The sequence below is a fragment of the Gavialis gangeticus genome, unplaced genomic scaffold, assembly GCF_001723915.1.
Source record: "Gavialis gangeticus isolate Ggan-Ray unplaced genomic scaffold, GavGan_comp1, whole genome shotgun sequence".
Lineage (NCBI taxonomy): Eukaryota > Metazoa > Chordata > Crocodylia > Gavialidae > Gavialis > Gavialis gangeticus.
In genome coordinates, this window is record NW_017729028.1 from 27,991,673 (window position 1) to 28,014,731 (window position 23,059).

Here is a 23,059-nt window from a genome sequence, read left to right on the forward strand (position 1 = left end):
AGTGAACTCAGTTAAAGTGAATACTCAATGGCAGCGGTAGGCAGTACTGTTAGTGGACTAGTCTAGCTGTGGTTTATATCACCAGATCTAGCTTCCAAAATGAATGTCCGTCATTCATAATGTTTAACAGTTAGAATAATTTGTTGAATTTGCAATAAACATTACAGAGATTAAGTTTTCATTTACAAGAAGTCTCTATTACTCAGTTCCCCCTTCCTACCACTTTGACACCTGTCAGCAAAGTTCTCAATAAAGCATTTACTTCTGTTTCCCAACAGATACTGAGAAGCAACACCCCCACTAGCGGTATCAAGTTTATTTTAATGTGATACTTATCTCTGACCTAATACTGTGTACTCAGAAACTGCCACCTCTCACCGTCCTTACAGGTGCTTTAACACTGCAGAGGGCACTGTTTAGGTTTTGCAAAGTCTTTTTTCCTTCTATTTCTAAACACTGCAAAGAACAAATAAACACAAACAAAAATATTTTATATCTATTCTTTGACAGGTAAGTATAGCAAATCAACTGAAGACAGGTTGGGAGTTGATGCAAAAACACAGCAGGAAACACAGGTGAAAGACTATGAAGCTCGAAGGTGACTATAAAACATAAATCCATGTTACTTCAAACGTTACACAATGTTAGAGTAACTTCCTATTGTTTACAGTGCATGTCAAACAGCAGGATAACTAAATATGAAGCTTATATTTTGTAATTCTACTTGTAGTATATCTAATAATTTGTTCCCAAGAATTTTACCACATTTTAAAGCTTAGGATAGGACTATTTAGAAACAGACTTTCTCCTGTTACTTGTTCCTGTTCCTGATTCTCTGGTTATTTAGGATCTGCATATCAGTGTGTTGTTCTCTGAGACTGAAAACCTAATATATTGGTATGAAGAATTTGTGTGGATTGCCAAAGTGCTGATAAAAGGAGCAGTATAATGTTAGTAGATTGAGAGTCACAGAATCATGGAAACTGGAGATGAAAATGACCTAGTATGTAATCTAGCCCACTTGCAAAATAAATGAAAATGATGCAATAAGTACCTTCCCTTCCGGTAAATGTTTAGAACAACTAAGCTATGAATAGGATCATGCAATTGCATGTAAACCACTCAACATTTTCTTGAAGCAGACACAGATTCTGGGAATTGGGGTTCAGCTGCATCTCCAAATGTTTAGGTTGGTCTGTTATGCAAAAGAGTCTTTGGCCACATCCACATGTGTGTGGACGTTTGGTTCCCTTGTTCCTTAGTTGTCCCCAGGGAAAACCTGTGCCACGTGCCTTCTGTTGCACGGCAGTTTACTTCGGGTGGAGTAGTTGAGGCTGGGGCCAACATTGTGCTGGCCCCAGCAGCCTTACCTGGGGTCCTGGGCGCCTCCTGGGGCTGCAGCAGCGGTGATCCTGCTGTCCAGAATATGGTTTCAGCTGGCCAGGCTCTGGTTCTGAGCAGTGCACTCTGCCCCAACATGCACTGCTCTGCTTTTTTTCCCCGCCATCTTTTTGAGCCCTGGATATCCAAGGATCAAAAATACTCCCTGCGCTGCTCCCTTGCAGTGCGGAGAACAACTGAACTTGCAGCATATGGCATTGCAGATGTGTCTGGATGCCACCTGCACTTGGCTGGATGCGGCCTTCAGGTGTTCCAGTTCTAGGTCTTTCAGGCTGTGTCATTTACAGTCCCCCTTAATCCACAATGCAACAGAGCACTCCAATAAAAGTAGTGCAGTCTAGTGGAGAAGCAACTGAAAACAATTTTCAGTACTTAAGATGGAGTGGTTGATGTCTCATTATGTGGGGATAAAAGGTAACAATGGAGGAATTAGAAGAAAAATCCATCCCCAGCAACTGACATCTTGATTTCTTTAATCTGAATTTCTAGACCCATTGTATACCCTTTTAACTCTAGATTATTACCCAATAGCCATTTTTCCTCTGTATTTCTTAGAGCTGATCTTATATCCTTAGGCCAGGGGTGTCAAAGATCAGGCCTGTGGAGCCAGGGCATCTGGCTTAGGGGGCTCCTGGATGGAGCTGACATTCAGGGACAGGGTCCACCATCAAATTCTGAGGTGGAGCCCTACTGAGGCCATATTTTGGTGGCAGTGGACAAGCAACAGGTACAGGTCAGTGAGTCAACACAGGAACTTTCAGCAGTTAATGCTGCCATAGTTTGTCCTGCTGTTGGAATTGGGTCTGGATCCACCCCACAGGAAGTCCCGTGGTCTGGATCTGGCTTGCAGTGGGGGAGGAGAGAGAGCAAGGGAGTTTGACACTGTACCTTAGCCTATATTACTTTGCAAACTCATGCCACTTTTGTGAAAGCAGTTCTTTCACCACAAAAGTTTTCTCTTGGATATGGGTACATGGAAGGGTCACTAATGGGAATTTGTTACAAAAATACAGGAGATTGAGAAGACAAGCAAGAGGGAGTTCTGGGAAATCTGATCACCATGAGGGTATGTCCAGTGATGATGAGCTGTCTCCAGGAGAGATAATGGATTTCCAGGAGAACAAAGGTGAGGGACAACCTTTATGTAATGCCTTAGAACAAAGTCCCTTCACATTTTTAAATAAAATGCTTTTGAAAAGAAAATTTATTTTGAATGAGTACTCCTAAATTGAATTTGATTAAATAGTCTTGCACTTATGGTGATGAAATACTCTCAGTCAAGTTTGACTCTAAGTTAGCAGGGGTTTTTTATGACAGGGATATGGAAAGCACATGTTGACGTGGTTTCCTGTAATTTTTTCTCTGTGGGTTTGAAATAGCCAAATGACTTGCATATGGCTAGGCTACGAGTGAATTATACAGATTATTGCAAGGATTACCACAGCTTTGTGTGTTTTGCGTCTTCCTCCTTTAATTTTTAAAAAATAAGGACTGACTGGTTCTGTACAATAAAAACAAGCTCCTCTAATAACCATGAGGAAAAGGGAAGGAAAAGGATAACTAATCCATTTATAGAGCTTCTAATATAACATTGTGGTTTTAATATCTGATATCTTGAGTACTGTGCAGCTTGAAGTAAGCCCTGCCTTGAAAAAATGGGACCTCCCCTTTCCTTTATTTCAAGATATTTGCCATTTTAAACCTGTCAGATAATTCAAGACTGATCACTGTCTGTTGGGAGATGTGTCCGTGAAAGGTTCTAATATTATTGGAGGGGAAATAATTTTTTTAAAAAATGACAGCTGCTAGAAGCAGCTCAGGGAATGTTTTATAATAAATTTCAGTAGAATTGGATTAGAGGAAGTGAGAAAGACAGTTTACCATGCACATTCCTCCTCTGTGAATACTGTCTATGCATACTTTTTATGTTTTGTATCACTAGTGTGATTGGTGTTTCCCTAATTGATAAATATATTATCCACAGATAATATCTTACAGGAAAGTAAGGGAATCTTTGAAGATGTGCAAGTGGATTTTTGCAGCATCAGAAATATCCTGTTGAAATTCCAGCAATGGAGAGAGAAGTTTCCTGATTCTTACTATGATGCTTACATTAGTTTATGTCTGCCTAAACTCTTAAATCCACTAATCCGACTTCAATTAATTAATTGGAATCCTGTTGAGGTAGGTTCCCCAGAGATTTTTCATTTTTCAGTGCTGCCGTAGTATTCCACCTGCATGGATATACAGCTCAAGGTGCCAGTTCTGATCTATAAAGCTTTATATGATTTGGGTCCTTGATATTTTAGAGACCTGCCTTTGTCCTTCAGCACCGCTGCAGCAGATGAAAGCTGAGGGGCACATCACTAGGGCTAAGTACAGACAGTCAAAAAGCCCAAGGCTGAATTGATTCAATCTTCACAGGTTAGTCTAAACTACATAGATTGAACCAATAAGCGAGTGAACAGACATTCACTTTTGATTCTGGAAATGCAGACACATTACTGTAGTGGCCCGGGGGGTGCTAGAGTACGCATTCCTGCTCAGCTGGAGCAGACAGCTTGGGCCAAGGCTAGCCTATCCACCCTGCAAGGGGGGGCTTGCAGGGGAGGTGCAAAGCATCCTGCAATGCTGGCAGACTGTGAGGTCACTTGAATTTGGATGGGAACTGGGACAAATTCAGTAAACTGATTGAATCTAAATCAGTTAAGTCTGATACTACATCCATCCAGGTTTATCTTAAACCAGTTTCAGCCATTTTGAAAGCAGTTTATATGCCGTGAATTTCTGTTGTTTTACAAATTTGAACTGGTTTCTGATCACATATACCAGTTCATGTATAGTTTCTGAAGACTCTGTACTTGGAGAGTGAAACCAGGGTCAGTGCAGTGAAGGATTTACAAACAGAATTTTTTTCCCAAATGGGTCTGCCTCAGTCTAAGTTTACAACTTTCAATAAATATTGGACAATCAGTCTACAAGCTTAAATAGTTTTGATGGTGCATCCTTATTTAACTTATATTATTATAATAAAATAGAAGTAAAGGAAGTGGGATTGTACTGTACTCCTGTCTCGTCATTCTTTGATACCATGGTAATGTCTACATTAAAAGCTGATAAAGATGTACTGTGTTATCTTCATATTTGAACAAATCTGCTTTTCCAAAAAAAACCAAAATCCTTTACTTTTTATTGAACTCTTTGAGGCCACTTTGAAAATCCCAGTATTTTACTCTCAGCTTTATTCCTAGTCTTTCTGTTTACCTAGTGGACCACCAAAGTACAGCTTGACCAGCTCTTGAGCTCTTGAGTTACCTGACTAAAATGATGGAGCAATTACATTAATCCTGTATAGGGGCATAAGTGCCTTTATAGAAGGCATCTGTGCATCCAGAGGGCAATCCTGACTCCTAGTTTGTTGAAACTGCACTTTGGTCATCCACAAGGTGAAATAGATTCTGTCCTGGGTCTTCTGCCTTTGAAACTGGCATCTTTTCTGTCTGTGGCTCAGTGGTTCAGCTTAGATTTCCTATGTGAAATGAAAAATCATTTGTTTTTTATTTATCGTCCTGAAAGAAAACTCTCACTGAGAAACATATCAGTAAAATGCTTTGACAGAAATGCTTTGCATCAGTCTTAAGTAGTCCTGACGTCTCACCCTTTTTTGTTAGGAGAGCTTCACAGACTTGGAAGAAATGCCATGGTTCAGAGATGTAGTAGAATTTAGTGATGCCAAAAATGTGTCTGAATCAAGGAGAGAGAATGACCCCGATCAAACAGTTTTGCCTGCAATCATTGAAAAAACAATTCTTCCGAAAATTACAGGTACATTGAGGCTGCATTAATGTAGTTATATACAGGGAAGCAACTCAGATTTGAATTTTCTTTTTGTGTTTAACTGTATTTTTTTATGTACTAATAATGGTAAAGCTTGAGTCCTTGGGGGCGGAGGGGCAGGTAGGGACAGGAGTGATTTTCTGGGTGTTCAGAACGAAGCCATGGGTCTGTGGTGTTAAACACATTGTAAGTAGGAAGGTGATCTTTTTATATTAGGTTTCATGTAAAAAGAAAGGGAGGGGGATTCATATAAAAGAAAAGCTCATAGTTATTATGACCCATGCCTGTTCCCTGTGGCATTTTGTCCCTCTCTAGTAATAACTGGACAACAGAACCTGAAGAACGTAATCAGCCTGGGGCTCTTAGCTCAAGGCAGTAGAGGCACGTGCATTAGAATGTAGTGATCCCAGACAATTTACAAATGGTCATAAGTGATCTTGATATAAAAATGTATTCCTGGCATATCTGCAAGTGCTTCCTATGGTCCATGAAGGTCCACCAGAATCTAGTGTCTCACTGGGTTAATGTACTTAAAGCATGCTAGTTTTTATATCCAGCAGCACACAAGGTAGCAGTATGGATAAGATCACGTCTGGTCCCCTTTGACTCTCCAACCCAAATGATCAGGGAACCATTCAGTTGAGTTGACTAAAGGTCATCACCTTTGGCAAAAGTTTGGAGTGTAGCAAAACTGTGGGAAGTGGCTGAATGTAGTTGTGCTCAACCTTTTGGCTCTACAGGCCAGATGAGCAGCACAGGGCCAGTCCGCATGCCAGGATTGGGCCCCATGCTACCGCTGTCTAGCCATGCATGCTGGGACCGGGCTCCACACTGTCCAGGTTGGTCCCACACAACCCGTCAGCTCCGTGTGACCAATCTAGCATGGAGGGCCATGTTATCCAGCCTGTGGAGCTTCCCCCAGGGTCAGAAATTTGGCAGTAGGGGAGTAACAATTAACACAGCCTTTGCTTTCTTGCTGCCAAATTTTCAGATCTGTGGGGAGCCCCACAGGCTGGATGACATGGCTCCATGGGCTGGGGGGGTGAGCATCCCTGGCTTACTTAACGTGTTATGCCACCATGTCCCCATCTTTGTAGGAGAAGGTATTTGCCTGCAAAAAACAGAAAGACAAATAAATGCAAGCTTATAAAGTAGACTTATTTATCTGTAGTAGTTAACACAACCTAAGTCCATTGTATCTCCATTTAATATACCCATTCCTTAGACAAGTAGCTCTGGAGGGAGGTGCTTGTGTGTATGCGCACACATGCCTGTGCATGTGTGTGTACACACATATATATGTAGTATGCTTAAATTTATCCCTCAAAACATTTCTACTATGAGCTTTTTGCAGAGGTGAAGAACGGAATAGCATTGATCTCTTTTTTTATGGTAGATACATATATGCAAATTAAGTTTTCAAAGCAAATAATGAATTGTACATTGTTGCTGATATAATTAATATTATTTTCAGGCTTTATAGCACATATATGGGATCCTTTGTCAACTTCACAGACGGAGAATTTGGTACAACTCTGCAAAAAAATCTTTGAAGACTATTCCCTTTCTAGAAAAGAATCCAGTAAAACAAAACAGGTAAAAGTTTCTAAAGCCAAGAAAATACTTCGACATTTTCAAGTCATTTTATATCATGCATACTATTCCTACTCTCACTACCTGTATTCAGTTTGTAGTTGGGCTTTGGTTACCTTCTTTGTTGCTTATCTGTAACAAGCAAAAGGTTTAAGCTACATTTGTTTTGCTCACAGATTCTGTGATTCAGATCTATTTTTAAGTCAGTGGGAGATGTCTGTTGCTTTGGGCAGAAGCAGGCTCTGACTATTATTGGAAAACTCACAGCTCTTATTAGCAAAAGGCTAATCATAAGGCTAATCTTTTTTGCTCTTCCATGAAGGTGAACTTTTCCAGAATATTTAGTTCACATTTGACTTTCTGAACAATACACAGTGAACCTTAAACACTTTTAACTGTTAAAATCAGAGGATGCTTCAGAGCTTAGTTTTTGTAGTTTAAAATTACTGTAGAAGTAAAGAAAGCCTTTAAAAAGAGTATACTTGTGTGAGCTGTACTAGTTTATAGACGGATTTTAATTTATAAAACAAAAAGTTGTGGACAGATGTAAAAGTACTTTCAAACTTATAGCACTGATTTGTTGCAACTGCTTCGTTTGTCCTCTGTCTTGTGTTCTACATAGAAGTTACACCATTGTAACACTTAACCACTGTAACTTCAAACCTGTTTCATTCAGGTTTAGGTTGTAGCAGTTTAGCTACAACTTGCAGTGCTATAGAGCGGACAGATGAAACAGTTACAGTGGCTCATCTGACTTGCAGTCTTGGATGGTAAGTCCCCTCTTTCCACTTTGAAAATGGTTCAGTGTATGTCTGTCCACAGCCATTGTATTTTACCTTTGAAATACTATTCCTACGCCATCTTTAAAATTGTATCCTAAAAGCGAGAGTTGAAATATTGCATTTTCTAGTGGGAAGACAGTGGTATGTTATTAATTCATTTTTTAATAGGATCTGATAAACTCGATTGTTTCAAGAATGAAAAAATCAATAGAGGAAGACGTCTTTATTCCTGTGTATCCTAAAAGGTAAGTTCTATAAAGTAATATCACTTTATTGAGTGGAAGGTGCCAGTCTAACATGCTGTGGACATGAATTAGAAGCTAATTGCATAGAAGCCTCTCTTGAAATGTTGTTGTTTGTCCTTTGAATTCAAAGATGACCATACATCACTGGTTGGTTTGGTTTCTGTGAGTATGAGTGACTGATCAGGCCAGTTTGTGCTTTGAACTGTCTGTGGCATGCTGAGCAAGAGATTCTGCTTTGGGTTGTTTGATCAACAGCAGATGAGCTGCTGTTGTGAGATTTGTGCTGTTGCAGTTCAGCTCTGGCTGTCTTAGCAGTTCTCCTGTACTCATACCCTGTAGCTCTAGTAAGGATGAGGCTTCACCAGGTGGAATGATCATGAACGAGATCTTCCCAAGACTTTGGGTCAATTTAGCATGGAGCATTTTAAGGATGACTTGAGGGAGTCCTTGAAACTTTTTTTTTGGCCTCCTTGAGTGTGCCATAGAAGATCTTCTTTGGCAGTCGCTCACCTGACATCCTGGTAACATGGGCTCATCTCACCTGTGATTTCATCAACACAGTGTGGATACTTTAGAAAGCCTGTCTGCGTGAGATCTTTAGTGTCTGGGACCTTGCCTTGCCATCATATCCTCATCGGTTTCTTCAGACAGCCCATGTAAAAGTGGTTCAGCTTCATAGCATGGCATCACCCACTATCTAGGTTTCGCATGCATATATCAGGATTGACAACACAGTGGCTTTGTAGACCTTCACTTTTGTTATAAATAGCATACCTTGGAAATTGTAGGTACTAGGTTATTGTAGCCCTTACTCATGTGGGTGAATGCTTGGTCACAGGAGTAGTCCTGTTCACTAGAGGAATTTCCTCTAAGTAAGTGTTGCACGCAAGTGCCACAGTCTGGTCTAGCTTTACGTGTTGGTGATTGTTAAAAGGATGCCTGTTTTTTCTCCCCTGTGATTCATCTTCACTTCACTTCCATGAATTGTTATGGCTTCCTTGAGACTTTTTACTTTGAAGAAAAAAATCTGGTTTTTGTGCTTATTTTCTGGAGTTTTTAGCAGGTTCTGTGCATTTCTCAGTTTGGGATGAAGGAAATCTCATTCCAGGAAAGATGTACAATTAGAGTAGAGCTGTGTTGGGAGAAATACATTGCTAAAGCTGCCTGGCAGTTTTAGCCCGTTCTGTTGAAAAAGGCTCTTTTGTGGTGGGCTAAAGACCTATTTTCTTTTTGCAAGCCTCATTGATTGCTAAAGGTGTACTAAAATTAACATCCAGGAGCACACGGAAAAGATAAGCAATTTCTCTAAGCAAATGCTGTGAAAAGGTTATTTTACATATTCCTTTTTGTTCTGTCCATGACCAGTACAGTGGAAGACAGACTATCGCCACATTCGAAGTTCCAAGAAAGGCAGTTTTGGTCTGCTGTAAAGGTAATCAAGATGTACATAATTTCCAGTTGAAAAATCATTCAGGTTTAATTGAGTCATGCTCAGTCTCAGCTACAAAACATATTATCAGGGAAGTCGGAAATCTAAGGTGCTGGTGTGTTCATAGAATCAGAAAAGTAGGGCTGGAAGGGACCCAGGAGGCCATCTAGTTTAACCTCCTGCTCAAGGCAGGATTATCCCTTTCTCAACCATCATATGCAGGTATTTTTCTAACCTGTTCTTAAAACTACAGACACAACCCTCTTGCACAGCTTATCAGGCACAATGCCTGAAAACATCAACACAACACCCTAACTCGCCATGGGTAAAGCAGGAGGATGAGGGCACTGTCAATGTTAAAACACACTCAAGGGATCCAAGGTTGCACTGGAACAGATGGTGCACCCTCTTGAGGAATATGTGCTTTATGAAGCCTAGAGAGACTTGTTTAAGAATGTGCCATGTATTTACTGTGCTTAACTATGCATTGCCTCAAATGGCAAGTCTCCCTCTCAGCTGGCCCACTATTCTTACCCTGCATAATTCCCCTCCCATAATTCACTCCAAAAGCCTACTTATGAGGACCAACAAGGTTTGGTGGTCTTTATATTGTGTGTTTGTGTTTCCAAATTGTGCTTAACTCAGCGGCTGTCAAGCTTGTTAGCTTCAGCCATCCCTCCAGAACTTTTCTGACTTTAGCATCGCCCTGGGTGAGAATTACTAAGCTGGAAACTAAATTCAGGGAAATTCTGTAGGGAGCCATGAGGCTGAAAAACTTGAGAACCATTGACCTAGCTGGTGTCCTCTTTCTACCATCTACCTTCTCCCTGCCCCTGGTCTGTATATGAGGGAGCAAGGGCAGCTTCGCTGTCCAGGCTTCTCCTCCAGGTCTCACACTACCATGACTGGAGCCATCTGCACCCGTGGCTTCTTCTACTGGCTCTAGGAGGAGCTTGGGGGCCGGGGGGATATGCTGGACTGAAAACTGTTGATCTGCAGCTCTACTTCTGCCCATCAGTCTGTCTGCCCACAGCAGAGCATGCTGCTCAGACCATGGGGTAGCTGGCAAGGGAACTGTCAGAAGGCAGGGGAGGGCAACAGTGGCAGTACTTAGGAGCAGCTGCAAGCACCACTTGTCCATGAGGGGCTGAAACAGGCACAAGGTATTAGATGTGGGGAGGAGCACTTTACCTCCTTCCACAGTGCCCAGGTGGCAGAGCATCCTTACAGGGATGCTGCAGTGCCTCAGGATGCTACAGTCCCTGGTTAAGAATCACTTAAGTGATTGCAGGGTCTCCATATCACAGATGCTCACACAGATGTCAGCATGCAGTTCAAGGTCTCCGTACCACAGATGTCCACACTGATGTCAGCATGCAATTCAGTGGCTGTGTTTCCAAATTAACACAGCAGCATTTTTTTTTAATTTGGAAAAGGCTGAGTTGAGAGAACCTGTAAGGAAAATCCTAACCCACGTGTGTTCCAGAGGTCTTCTCTCATGAAAATGTATAAACATCTACATCATAGTTTTGTATTTCATATTACCACCTTCCACTGTCTATGCTGATTCTACACTTCTTGATCATTTTAGTTACTATGTAATATTCTTCTTTGGGATCGGATTGTACCAGAAGAGACTCTACATGAACTTGGACTAAGCAAGCTGCTGAATCGTTACCTTCTTTTAATACTCCTTAATGCACCATCTGGACCAGATAATATAGAAAAATGTAACAAGGTAAAAATTATATGTAGTAAAAAATTTTTATAGTTTATGATGAAGGCAACAGTGTCTGAAGATAAGATAAATAACAAATCATTCAGCTTTTATAGTTTTAAAAATAACACTAAAAGCTGTTGATAGCTTTAGAAAGGCATAGCTGGTATGTTTGAACCATAATTTGACCTCCCTTGGAAATAGAGTTGCCAACCCTCCCAGGTAGGCTGGGAGTCTACCGGAATTGGCATCGATCTCTCGGTGACTATTGAAAGCAATCTGGGAGATTGATATTGTGAACGGGTTGAACAATACAATTAATGACATTACGTCATGTTGGAAAAAAAATCTCCTGGAATAGCTTCAGTCAGAGTCAGTAACTCTACTTGGAAAATGCTTCAGTCCGAAGGAAAATGCCTTTTACCTTAATGATTACTTCACCATTGCTTTCAAGGGGGCCTGCATTTCACTGTAAATATCCTTGTGAAAAAATGTAAATTCTTATATGGGTGTGATTCACTAACAAAGCAAGAGTCATTTTTGCTGGCTGTAGCACACCGGGTAATTAACCATTTAATCAGCGTCACCTTAAGACTTGTTTTAGAGCCCATTGAAGAAATCAAAGGACTTCTATTGACTTCACTGGAGTCTGGGTCGGACTTGCAATTTACAGGGCTTGTACCCTCTCTGGCTGAAGCAGGCTGTGAGTGTGCATGTAGGAAAGATCGGTCAAACAAAGCTGCATTCAGTCATTACAAATTGAAAATGCCAGTGGTTGATGTCCTACTCCAGAGTTAGAGCTTGCCATAGCTGGGAGAAGGGGAAATGCTAATTCTTGTTTCCAAGTTGTAACCACTGGAGAGTAGAATAAACTCTTTCTAAAAGGGAGAATGGCAATTTAGCTTTTGGCTCCAGAATAGCCATTTTCCTAATGCTGTAATTAGTGTAAGTTGTTTAGTCGCTAGAGGGTTTATTCCTTTAGCAACAAAATGTCATATCTGTTAATCCTTTGGCGCTGATGGGAAAAAGGATGAGAGCCTCTTTCAGCTGTGTATGTTTTGATTCCCTGACCTGAGGGATTAATATGAGCAAGTGGTTTTTCCTAAAGCCAGTGTGTGCTAATATGCTCTGAAGGTCAGGAGTTCAAACTGACAGTAACTAACAGTGTCTTACGTCAAGAGAAAAAAGATGTCTTTATGGAGTCTCTTTTAATACATGCTTGCAAATGAAGAACAGAGGCAAAATAAAAGGTGCTGAAAGGCTTTTCCTAGTACTTTGTGTACTGCTTTCTTAGTACTTTGTGTACCATCCTGACATTCCTTACACGATGCACACAATCCTTACAACAAACATCTGCCTGTAAATGCTCAAAGCTCTTGTGCATGCCAAGAATAGCCGTAGTCCATTGTGCTGATGCTTGGCTCTACATCTGACAGAACTCCTTACTAATTACAACCGCGGAACCAAGGAAAGAGGAAGCAAAAGTACCTTTCACGGATAGCAGAGTGTGAGTTAACGCTGTTAAAGGAATGTTTGATCTTTGCAAAATATGTTCTTGGTTGCACAGGTGGTTGCATGTTTCCCAGGAAGATGGTTTCAAGACCTCAAGAGTGATTCAACTCTGCCTCAGTTGGTGAATTTCAGCCAGCATTTGTTGCAATCTGCACATACCCTGTACAGAAGTAACTGCAGGTAATCAGTCTGGCATTCTTCGGAATGCATTGTATATTATTGTCTTTGATGGGGGGATTTATTAGCTGCCTTGTGCCTAAATAAAGACATAGTGCACTTTAAAGGGGCTTTGTATGACTGCATTGTCAGCCATTTACACTGAAAGGTGAGTCAGAGCTGTTAATCAACAACAAATTAAAATTTATTTGACATACAGAATAATGGAGAAAAGGGGGGTTCTTTTTGTTAAAGGAGGAGCCCTGGCCAGTGTAATTTCATATGCCAGACTTGTTGGTATCAATGCACAGACGTGTTGTCAATTCTACATGAAATCATTCTTATAACACTACTGATTATGTTTCTAGAGAATTGGGAAAATTGTTCTATCATATTGTTGCTGTAGGTGTCGAGAGCTGCTGTGTTGCTCAAAATTCAATCAGTATATTACTTGTACTGTAAGCTGTCTTCTTAAGTCTTGTTTCTATAAGCAAATCAGTTGTCAAATTAGTTTAACCTCATAAAACATTAATATAACAACATATAATTCCATAACAAAATGGGAGATATGCATTTGGGATGTTCTTGTCTAGTCTTTGATGGCCAAAATTCAGAAGATCTAAATTGTATATGGACATCTTAGTCTGTCATCATAGCCCAGGTTCATTTCCATCATGCAGTACAGTTTATCTGGATTTAAAAAGTATATAAGCTAAACGTATACAGAAGAGGTAATATACTTGAATGTTACACTTTTTTTTATCAGTGATGAAACAAGAGATGTGATTCTTCTGTTGGTGAAAATTAATGCATTACGTCTTGTGGAGGACTTCATTGAGGAATACAAACTAGAACACCTGAAATCCATGATTGGAAAGTAGAAATGCAGCAATAGGACTGGAATACAATGTTTAAAATGCCACAGCTCACCATGCTAATATTCCACGAACAGGTCTGTTTGACTATAACAGAGGATATATATAAACTAAGGATTTGGGGCAACCCCTTAATCTTTACGTCTGTTCTGTTGATTTAGATATTTCAAGGGCCTTGTGGTCTTGCTTGTAATTGGCTCAAATATGCACTTTTTCCATATCCAAAATTCTCACCAAAATTAGCAGGAAAACTTATTGCACAAAGAAAGCAGGACCAAGTCCAGCACAAGTTGCACTGTTTGAGGACAGACTGGCTGGAGATGAACTGATAATCAAATGCCTGGAATTTCCTTATGTTTATGGATTTGTCAGACAACTGGCTGCCAAACTGGAGCCATGTTTTAGGCCCTGCAAAGATGTGGAAATACTTTATTCTTTTTGGGGAGATTTATTTAAATGATAAAGTGTTTGAAAAAATGTATCATGGAAACCACATTATAAGAAAATAGCTTTGACTAGTACGTTCAATTTTGAACGGAGTAACAGTATTGTTTAATATCAGTCTGTCTCAGGGGGATTACCAGGCTCCCCTTCCTGAAGATCTGTCATGATTCCAGTGTTTGTGATAGGATTTTCACGGAGCTTGATTGGCATAGACCTTTAGGAACAGCACAGAGATAGCCAGGGATGGTCAACATGTGCATTACACTTGGCATAGAAACAAAACACTGCAACTTCATTGTAAGAATGCCATCTACTGCATGTTGTAACGTTACTTCAGAGGCTGATGTGGATTTTTTGCTCAAGGAGGGTGGGCCTGGGATCTGCAAGTTTGTGTTTTGTCAGACTTAATAACTGTACAGACTTCAGTGGTAGACAGTGAGATGTATGAATTACATGGACTAGCAGCATCTTCACATTATTCCCTGTGAACTGGCATCTCCCTTTGCAATTATTATTTTGCTTCCCATCAGAATGTGCTCACCCACCTTCTATCAGACAATTCTTAAATAGTTTGTGTATATTTTTGTAGTGAGGTTTTGTATGTATGTAATAAGGGTCACTGTGCAGTGGAACAGAAAGAATTTGCCATAAAAATCTAGAGGGCAGCACACATTTGGATATGGAATCATTTGTACCTGTATTTTCTCAAACCTTGTTTAACATACAGATATATTTTTGTTACAGTAGACGCTAGAACTTAACTCTTGTAGATCTTTGTTCCGTGACCAGTTTTATATTTCATTTTAAACGGTGTATGAACTTATTTTTTGCAAAATAAATATTTAATAGTAAGTAACTTTATGTAGTTTTGATTTTTGATTGCTTAGACTCATTACGAATGGGCTTGTTCGTAAAATAAAACAGGTTTGCATTTAGCTTCCCATTTATTGTTAAAGTTGACATCAGTTCTGGGCGTTCTCTTATTTTGTTGTCTGATGTGATGAAGCAGCAGACTGCTACAATGCTGTCTCTCTATATGCTTCTGCACTTGTAGAAAGCAATAATCTTCTATTGCGATGACTACACAGGATTCACTTACTCATGAAGATGAGGTTGCCCAGCAGTTGGTAGATTTTCTTCCAATTAAAATGTTTGGGCATCCAGAACTGGTGGTGATCTAGTTACTTTGTCCTACCTTCCCTTTCTATTTCTCAGACTCGCTTTGCTTTAAGTAAAACAGGCATCTTCAGGAAAGGAGCAGTGTTGACCTGTACAGGAGCCAGTACATTAAAGCCTTGCTCCTGACATAGTCCTGCAGGTTTAATTAAAGGTAACATTCCCTCTTAGTAGCGTTGACCTATTGGTGTTCCCAGTGCTGTAAAGTAGTTACTATTTAGGGTCAAGGATATAGTCAGACTACTATAAAAGTAAGGAGTATTTATGGTGATGGCCAGTAAAGGTCTAATTTGTGTAATTGCATTTTGCATACCCTGGTCTTCCCCATAGTTTGTTTCTGTTCTAAATTGTCTCGCATTAATACTGAGTTGTTAAACAGTTGCACTTTTTCACCTCCCAGTGAAGTCTAGCTAATGTGATAAGCACCTATGCTTCCAGAGTGCTTACTTACATACCTAACTGAAGCGTACTTACATATTTTAAAGGACCATTCTTACTGGGACTTTTGCAATTCAAAATGTATTTTTGAAATAGAAAACTTGATTTGTTTTGAAAAACAAATCAAGTTTTTACTTGATGCATTTCCTGCTGAAACAAAAGCCTAGGGGCAACATTCTTGAAGTCATGACAATCCAGGGAATATGCCAGGAACAGGATTTGTTTGGTATGTTTTGGTATCTATTATTGGGAGAGATGTTAAAACAAGTGACTTGAGGAAGGGCATTTTGTGTCCTAGTTAGTCTAACATCTTTCCCAACTCTATACTTCGTCCAATAAACTATTACCAAATAAATCCTGCTTCACCTTAGTGCAGAATCCTAAATCTCCTGCTTCTGGGCCAACTCTGTGGGACTTCCACAAAGGTGAATTTCTTGTTATAGGCAACCCCCGCTTATCACTTTTAATTGGTTCCTGAAAAAACGAACGTTAAGTGAAGCGAGAGTTAAGCGAAACCAAAAGTTTTTGATGACCCAAGATGGCGACTGCAAGTGTTTTAAATAACCCAGGACAGCAACCGTGAGTGTTATAATGAAACTCACTGAGCGCTAAGTGGAATCAGGTATCAATTTTTAAAAAGTGTTATAGCGAAATAGTGCTAAGCAAAACAGTGTTAAGCAGGGGTTGCCTGTATACAAAAACCTGATATCGTCTCAACCATATTCTGAAGGCTGGAGTACAAGGTAAAACAGCTGCTGTTAAAGTTAAGCCCCTCCAGTTACAGGACCTCATTCTCTTCCACAGATAAGTAGCCTGTCCTTACAGAGTGTTTTTTCAGCAGATCTTACAGACCTTTATAAAGGAGATAAACATCATTAACAGAAGAATCTCAAGCTTTATTTTGGACTGAATTTAGCTTATGAAACTGTTCAAAGTAACATTTCCCCCTTAACAGGAGACTACATGAAGTGCTGATTTCTAGACGTTACCTACTATCAACAGCGGACTGTGTTAGACATGTTCCATCACTGACAGCTGGGTCATGTCACCTACTATCAGTAGGTACGGGATGCCAAGGATGGAAAGGGGAGGACTGCAGTAGGGTGCTCTGATTTGTTTTGAGAGCAATCTGGCAAGAGGCCCCTCTTTCCCTGCTATAGAATGAGAGAGGTTATGCTGGTGTAAGCCAGATATTTAGGCACAGGCTGAGGCTGAAATTTGCAGTGAAATGAAGATTCAGCATAGAAGCAGAGGCATTCCTCTGCTTTGCTATGTTAAAGAGGGTGATAGGAATAATTATGACTTTACTGGGGGTTGCCTGATTCTTATGTGGGATTTTGTGCATTACATCACTTCAAAAAAATTCCAACAAAACTAAAATCAGCAGTTGTCCCCTGATCACTGAGTCCACAAGGTATATCCTGTTCCTTAATCTTTTGAGTATATTCTCTAAAGACAATCCCTACCTGCCAATTGGAGCATAATTGGAGACCTCAGGGAGGTATACTACCCACACTGTGCAACCTGCAGACAAATAGCTAGGCTTGCTGGGGGTCACTATCTACAAAAACCTTATTTCACAACTCCTTAGATTAACGGTTCCCAAACTGACAGATTTTGTTCCACCAGTTTAAAATGATACAGCCTTAAGTACGACCAGCAATTTTTTCATATACATAGGTAACAGACTATGTATTAAAACAACATAAAAATCTTTAGTAATCATAAAACATTGTTTTACCAGTTATGGTAGCCATATAAAACAATTGTAAATTAGAAAAAGACAGTGTAAACCACTAGTAGAAAACGTTTTTGGCCGGAGTGCCAAAAAAACCGCAATGTCTACCCTGTAAGGTGCCAGAGTGCCAGCACACCAGAAAAACAAAACTGGGGCAGGGGGTACATGGCAGGATGCACTACATATTAATATAGTTAATAATCATAAACGTTGCTTGCTTTCTTCTTTTTTTTACAGGAAATACCAGGTTTTCTAAAAATATTAAACCTGGTGACCAATAAAACTTCATATACTACCTTTGTCCTTGTGTATTCTTTTTTTGTTAAGCACATTGTGATGAGAGGGAGGGAAGAGGGGAGAAAATGAAGGGAGAGAAAATGCAGAGGGAGGAGAGGGAATGTAAAGAGGGACAGGGAAGAGGGAGAAGCGTGGGCAGAGTAGGTGCAGGGGCAGACTGGCCTGGCTGGGCCCTTGGCAAGGCAGCAGCTAGAGGAAAACAGAGGTGGAGAGGGAAGCAGGGGCTGCCCTGGGGCTCCGCAGACTCAGGCCGCAGCGAGGGTGCTCAGCGGCACTGGAGGTGGGGTCTGGCCCAGCCCACACAGATCCACGGGGATGGGGCATAGCTGCCCTGCCCATGAGGGAATGCTGCCTGGCTAGGGCAGGACACCAGGCTCAGGGGATCCCGGCTAAGCCTCTGTGCAGTGTGAGCAGGGCAGAGCCCCCCTGGGCTCTGGGAACAGCCGCTGCAGATGGTGCTCAGCGCTGAGCTGGCCAGGAACCTGCAGCACAGCAGCCCTGCGCAGTGCCTGCCTCGGCTCTGCCCCTGACCCCTTGAGGGGAGCTATGGGTGGGCAAGGCCAGGGCCCAGGCCGGCCAAGGCAGCCATAGTAGCTGTTCTCAGGAGCTCTCATGGCCGAGTCCTTGCACCAGGGGTGGCTCCACCCTGCTCACACTGTGCCACCGCGTCGTGCACAGAGGTTGAGCCCAGAGCAGGAAGCCCTCAACCCCCAGAGCCTGGCATCCTGCCTTGGCCAGGCAGTGTTCCCTCATGGGCAGGGCGGGTGCAGCCCATCCCTGCGGAGCTGTGCAGGTTGGCCCAGGCCCCACCTTGGGTGCAGCTGGGCACCCCCATCTGCCATGGCCTGACTGTGCACAGTCCCACAGCAGCCCCTGCTTCCTGCCCGCCCCCACCTTCCCAAGGGCTTGAATGCACCACATCGCTGCCTGCCTTGCGGCAGGAGGCAAAGCATGGCAGCAGGGTGCAGAACCCAGCAGGCAACCCGCTGCTCCCTGGGGGTTTTCTCCCTTCAGGCTGGCTGACTCCATTCCCCCAGCAGGGCCAGCACAGGACACAGGATCTAGATCCGAGTCTGCTGGAAAACCCCAAAACCAGATCCAGGGCTTCTGCTGCCCAGGTGCTTCCCAGGACAACCTGGGCCTTTCTAGGGACGTGGAGAGAATCCCACCACTGCGTGCATCCCAGAGTAGGCACGGATGGCACCTGCCCGGATTTGCACATGGGGATTAGGCAGGCTGCTGCTGCACGCTGGGCTCTGCATCCCACTGCTGTTGCCTCAGGAGCTGTGCACAACACCATGTACCTTCTGGGCTGTTCCTGGCTGCCTGCAGCAGGCTGCAGCTGGGTGTCTGTATGCACCCTCCACCTGGCCTTCCATGTACCACTCAGGTTGTCTCCATACCACTGGTGTTATGCATACATCAGTTTGGGAACTGCTGCCTTAGACTAATCCTGCTGCATCACTCACAGACTTATTTAGACAAATAAGACATGAACAGGGCTTTCAAATTGCCTTTTTCATAGTGGGCACATAAAGTAGTTTCTTAGCTGAGACAGTTAAATGGCCAGAAGAAATCATAGTCCTTGGAGTAACTATTAAAGACCTGTTGTCAAATGAGCTGTTTGGGGCCTATTATCAAATGAGTCATGTGATGGAGGGGAAAGAAAAGTGTAAAAATAATGCCCTGAAGCCAGGCAAGACTTCTGGAGAAGAATGGATATGATAATTACACTTCTGACACCTACCCCACCCCCAAACGGATATAATTGTTTCACTTGCACACAAAATATTACTCTCTGAAAAGATCACCTTTATTGTAGTTTCTGTCTATGTATATATTATATACAGCTATGGAACTATGTATTAGCTTCAAAGGCAGGGCCTCATAACAGGTCTCCACCATATAAAAAATAGGATTATTTTTTCAGCTCTTCATTCACTTCTTCCCATATTTCCTTCTCTAGTTCTGAAGTGTCATACTCTCGCAACATGTCAAATGGTACCCAGGGCTTGCTCCATTTTTTGGCTTCTTCCATTTTTTCTTTAGGTAGTTCAAACTGGATTCCCTGAATGTTGTATTTTGGTCGTTCCCACCGTTTTGACCAGGGCTTAGGCTTCATTATGACTTTTAGCTAGGATTGGAAACAAAATGAAGTATACGTGAAATACAAAGTCTGACTGGTTTTGTGCTAGGTACATTTCCTCTTGACTAATTAAACTGGAAAACAAGTGCTACTTTAATGATTTAATTTTTTTTTTTAAAAAAGAAGAAAAGCAGGGCTCTTGGTCCCTACTCTGGTACAATAACCACTTAAAATATTTGCTCTCTTTTTAAAGTAGTGATTCCCACCCATTTCGCTGCAGGGATGCCTGGAGATCCTTTCAAGGGTGTAGCAGGGCACCACATGATGTTAGTACTGTGATGTGCGCAAACATGATTTGCAACATAAACCCAGAGATTTCAAATAGGAACCACGAGTGTTAAAAACATTCTGACCTGTTGCATCTTTCTGAGTTCCTGGCAACAAAAAAATTGCTCTAGTATTCTTCTGTTGTCAGAAAAGCAAGTGATGCCTAGGAGCTGGCATTTTCTGAGGGTGTGAGTCTAAAATGGTCAAGAACTCCTACGCTAAAGTATTCACTCACTCATCAGACCATTATTGGATCTTCTCTGACCCTTCCCTCCATCATCTGCTCAAGGAGGCACATGTTCATTTTCATCCTCCTATCCTTTCCTGACACCCACTCTTTTCTAGTTTTCCTCTTTGGTATGTCAGAGGAACCTCAACTTCTGCACAAGGCAATACATTGCATGTGGAAATACCCAGGCCACAGTGCTTTACCATAGTGATAGCCATTAAAACTAGAACTTAAGAGTAGATATAAAAATGAATTACAACCTTCAGATTGAAAGGACTGTATGTAGCACGTGACAGACACTGCAGGCCTATACATGCCCAATAGAGTCTAACTTTCTTCCTGAGGTAGCAAAGAGGATGGCAGACAGCTAATGTTAAGTCTTTTACAAAGAAAAATCTCTACATTTACTGAAATTATACCTTAATGTATGTTGTGCTTTTGCCACTAACCTTCTCCCCATTTAAGTGTACACACCAAAATACTCTCATAAAGAGACCAGTTAATATTCACAAATGGCTCCAGCCTGACATTTAAATCCTATCTAAAGAACAGATAAAATGTAGGCAAAGACTTCACTGCAAAACCCCCCACATGTGCCTTAACTCTGAAGACAGGTGACCATCTCTACAAGAAATTGCATGTTCCAGGCCCATCAATCCTTGGTCTGTACTAAAACAGCTAACAAGGTGTCCAGATATTTCAGGTGCCTTGTGGATGTTTATTCATTATACCTATGGAATAAAAGCAAACACATTTTACATGGGACACCTGGTGACTGTTCGATGGTCTTACCTGTCTGGATTCAAACCTGCAGACTAGATACAAATAGTTTACTTCAGTGGTGCTAAACTTTGACCTGCGTGCCAGATCTGGCTCCTGGTGCTATGTTATCTGGCCCGTGATGCTCTCCACAGCTTCTGGTAGCAGGGGAGTGATGAGATTATTGGGAGCCCTCTGGGCTAGACAGTGTGGCCCAGCACGCTGGATCAGATGCACAGGGTGGTACAGGGCCTCATACTTGCACTTGAGACTCCAGGGATCAATCCTGGCATGCAGGGATAGCACAGGGCCCAATCCTGGTGTGCTGGGGCCAGCTGAGGACATAAGGGACCGGATCTGAGCATCTGGGACTAGACAGAGACAGCATGGTGCCTGATCTGGCCTGCAGGACCAAAAGGTTGAGCACCACTTGTTTATTTCATTACAATCCTTCAAATCATCCTCCTTTACCCCACAAAGTTAGTCACAGTAAACTCCTACCGTGTTTACAGGAACGTCCTCATAAGCTGCAATATGCACAGGCTTCATATCCACATCAAAAGTACTGTATTGAGGAAGAGCATCCCGTAAATACATCAGGTTGTCATCCAGCCTCTTCTCCAACTTCAGAACCTGGATCTCCTGGATTCGAGGGTTATACAATTCATAGCAGATCTCAACACCTTAAAAGGAGACAGAATTATTTACTTCATTTACAGAGAATCTGGAACCCCTAAAGCATTACGTTTGTGTGTAGAACATAAGAATTGACATTTCCTGGGTCAGACCATAGGTCCATCTTGTCACTGGCATACTGTCACAGTGGCAGAGAGTGACTGCTAAAAAGGAAAGTGAAGTGGGTATGACCAGGGTTTTTTCCACTATTCCTCTCTCACTTGCAGCCTCCAGCATTTAAGCTCTAGGAAGTTCCAATTCAGAAGCTGTATCCCTAACTCCCACACTCAAGAGCTACTGATGCCTCTTTCCTCCAGGAATCTGTCCAGTCCCATTTACGATATGGCCAAACTGTCAGCTTCCACAAGAAGTGGCAACAAACAAGTTCCACATTAATGACACACTACATGAAAAAGAACTTCCTTTTGTTAGTTTAATCCGACTACCTACTTGCTTCATTTTGTAGCCCCTTGTTCTTACCTTGTGACAAAGGGCAAATATAAAATCCCTGCTGACTTTCTTTTTGTCGTTCCATGTTTTGTAAACCTTTATGGCCTCCCTCAAGCCTCTTTTCTAAACTGAACAGGCCTAGCCTCTTCAGTCTTTCCTCATATGGAAGCCCCTCCATCCAGAGATAGATATCCTTGTTGCCCTTCTCAGAACCTTTTATAGTTCTCCTATGTCTTTTCTGAGGTGTGGGGACCAGAACTGGGAACAGCATTCAAAGTGTGAAAACACCACATATTTATCAAGGGGCTTTCTGTTTTGTTTACAGTTCCCTTTCTTAATAACCTCTAAAATTTTGTTTACCTTTTTGATGGCTGCTGAGCACAGGGCAGATGTTTCTAATGAATTGCCCACAGTGACTTCCAGATCTCTTTCCTGTTAACTAACCTAACTTGGTTAGTTTGATATAATGCAATTTGTTAACCTTGATGTTTCATATCCTTATGTTATTCCAGGGCAGTGTTTTGCTTATTACATACAGCAGTGACTAAGCTGCATTCTGCATCTGCTTTAAAATACAGGACTTGTAAAAAGCACGAAAAATACACATACAGTAGTCTGAGGTCTGCACTAGGTTGAGATAAAAACAGTTTTTAGTGGAATCTACAAGGAAACTAAAGACTGGATTTTACTCACCTGATGTATTTTGATCGCAATGCTGGTAGCCATGTGTACGGTCATTTCTGCTTTTTCTCTGGTAATGCTTCCATTTAAATACTAAACCTGCCCTATGATGACTTTAAAGTATAGCAATCAGGAGACTATGCAAGATCAGAATCAAGATTAAACTCTATGGGACATAAACTATTATCCTGGGGTGGATAGTAACCTGTTTA

At 41.6% G+C, this 23,059-nt stretch overlaps 2 protein-coding genes across 4 annotated transcripts in view; one reads left to right on the forward strand and one right to left on the reverse strand.

The window, feature by feature from the left end:
- The window catches only part of GCFC2 (GC-rich sequence DNA-binding factor 2), a 53,444-nt gene extending 38,597 nt beyond the window's left edge, over positions 1 to 14,847 (forward strand). For 2 of the 3 annotated variants that reach the window (XM_019520830.1, XM_019520831.1), the window contains exons 9-18: positions 511 to 598; positions 2,415 to 2,527; positions 3,386 to 3,585; positions 5,073 to 5,226; positions 6,713 to 6,834; positions 7,782 to 7,858; positions 9,224 to 9,290; positions 10,879 to 11,025; positions 12,572 to 12,696; positions 13,439 to 14,847. In XM_019520830.1, the coding sequence (XP_019376375.1) occupies positions 511 to 598; positions 2,415 to 2,527; positions 3,386 to 3,585; positions 5,073 to 5,226; positions 6,713 to 6,834; positions 7,782 to 7,858; positions 9,224 to 9,290; positions 10,879 to 11,025; positions 12,572 to 12,696; positions 13,439 to 13,553 (1,208 nt within the window). In that variant the 3' untranslated portion in view covers positions 13,554 to 14,847. Of the gene's footprint in view, positions 1 to 510; positions 599 to 2,414; positions 2,528 to 3,385; positions 3,586 to 5,072; positions 5,227 to 6,712; positions 6,835 to 7,781; positions 7,859 to 9,223; positions 9,291 to 10,878; positions 11,026 to 12,571; positions 12,697 to 13,438 lie in introns of those variants that run through there. The other variant, XM_019520832.1, reaches the window with a different exon arrangement.
- Positions 14,848 to 19,431: 4,584 nt separating this feature from the next.
- Positions 19,432 to 23,059, reverse strand: part of MRPL19 (mitochondrial ribosomal protein L19) — a 12,887-nt gene continuing 9,259 nt past the window's right edge. Inside the window, exons 5-6 of the mRNA XM_019520844.1 lie at positions 21,543 to 21,724; positions 19,432 to 19,774 (exon numbers count right to left, since the gene is read on the reverse strand). Of these exons, the coding sequence (XP_019376389.1) occupies positions 19,559 to 19,774; positions 21,543 to 21,724 (398 nt within the window). The 3' untranslated portion in view covers positions 19,432 to 19,558. The remainder of the gene's footprint in view (positions 19,775 to 21,542; positions 21,725 to 23,059) is intronic.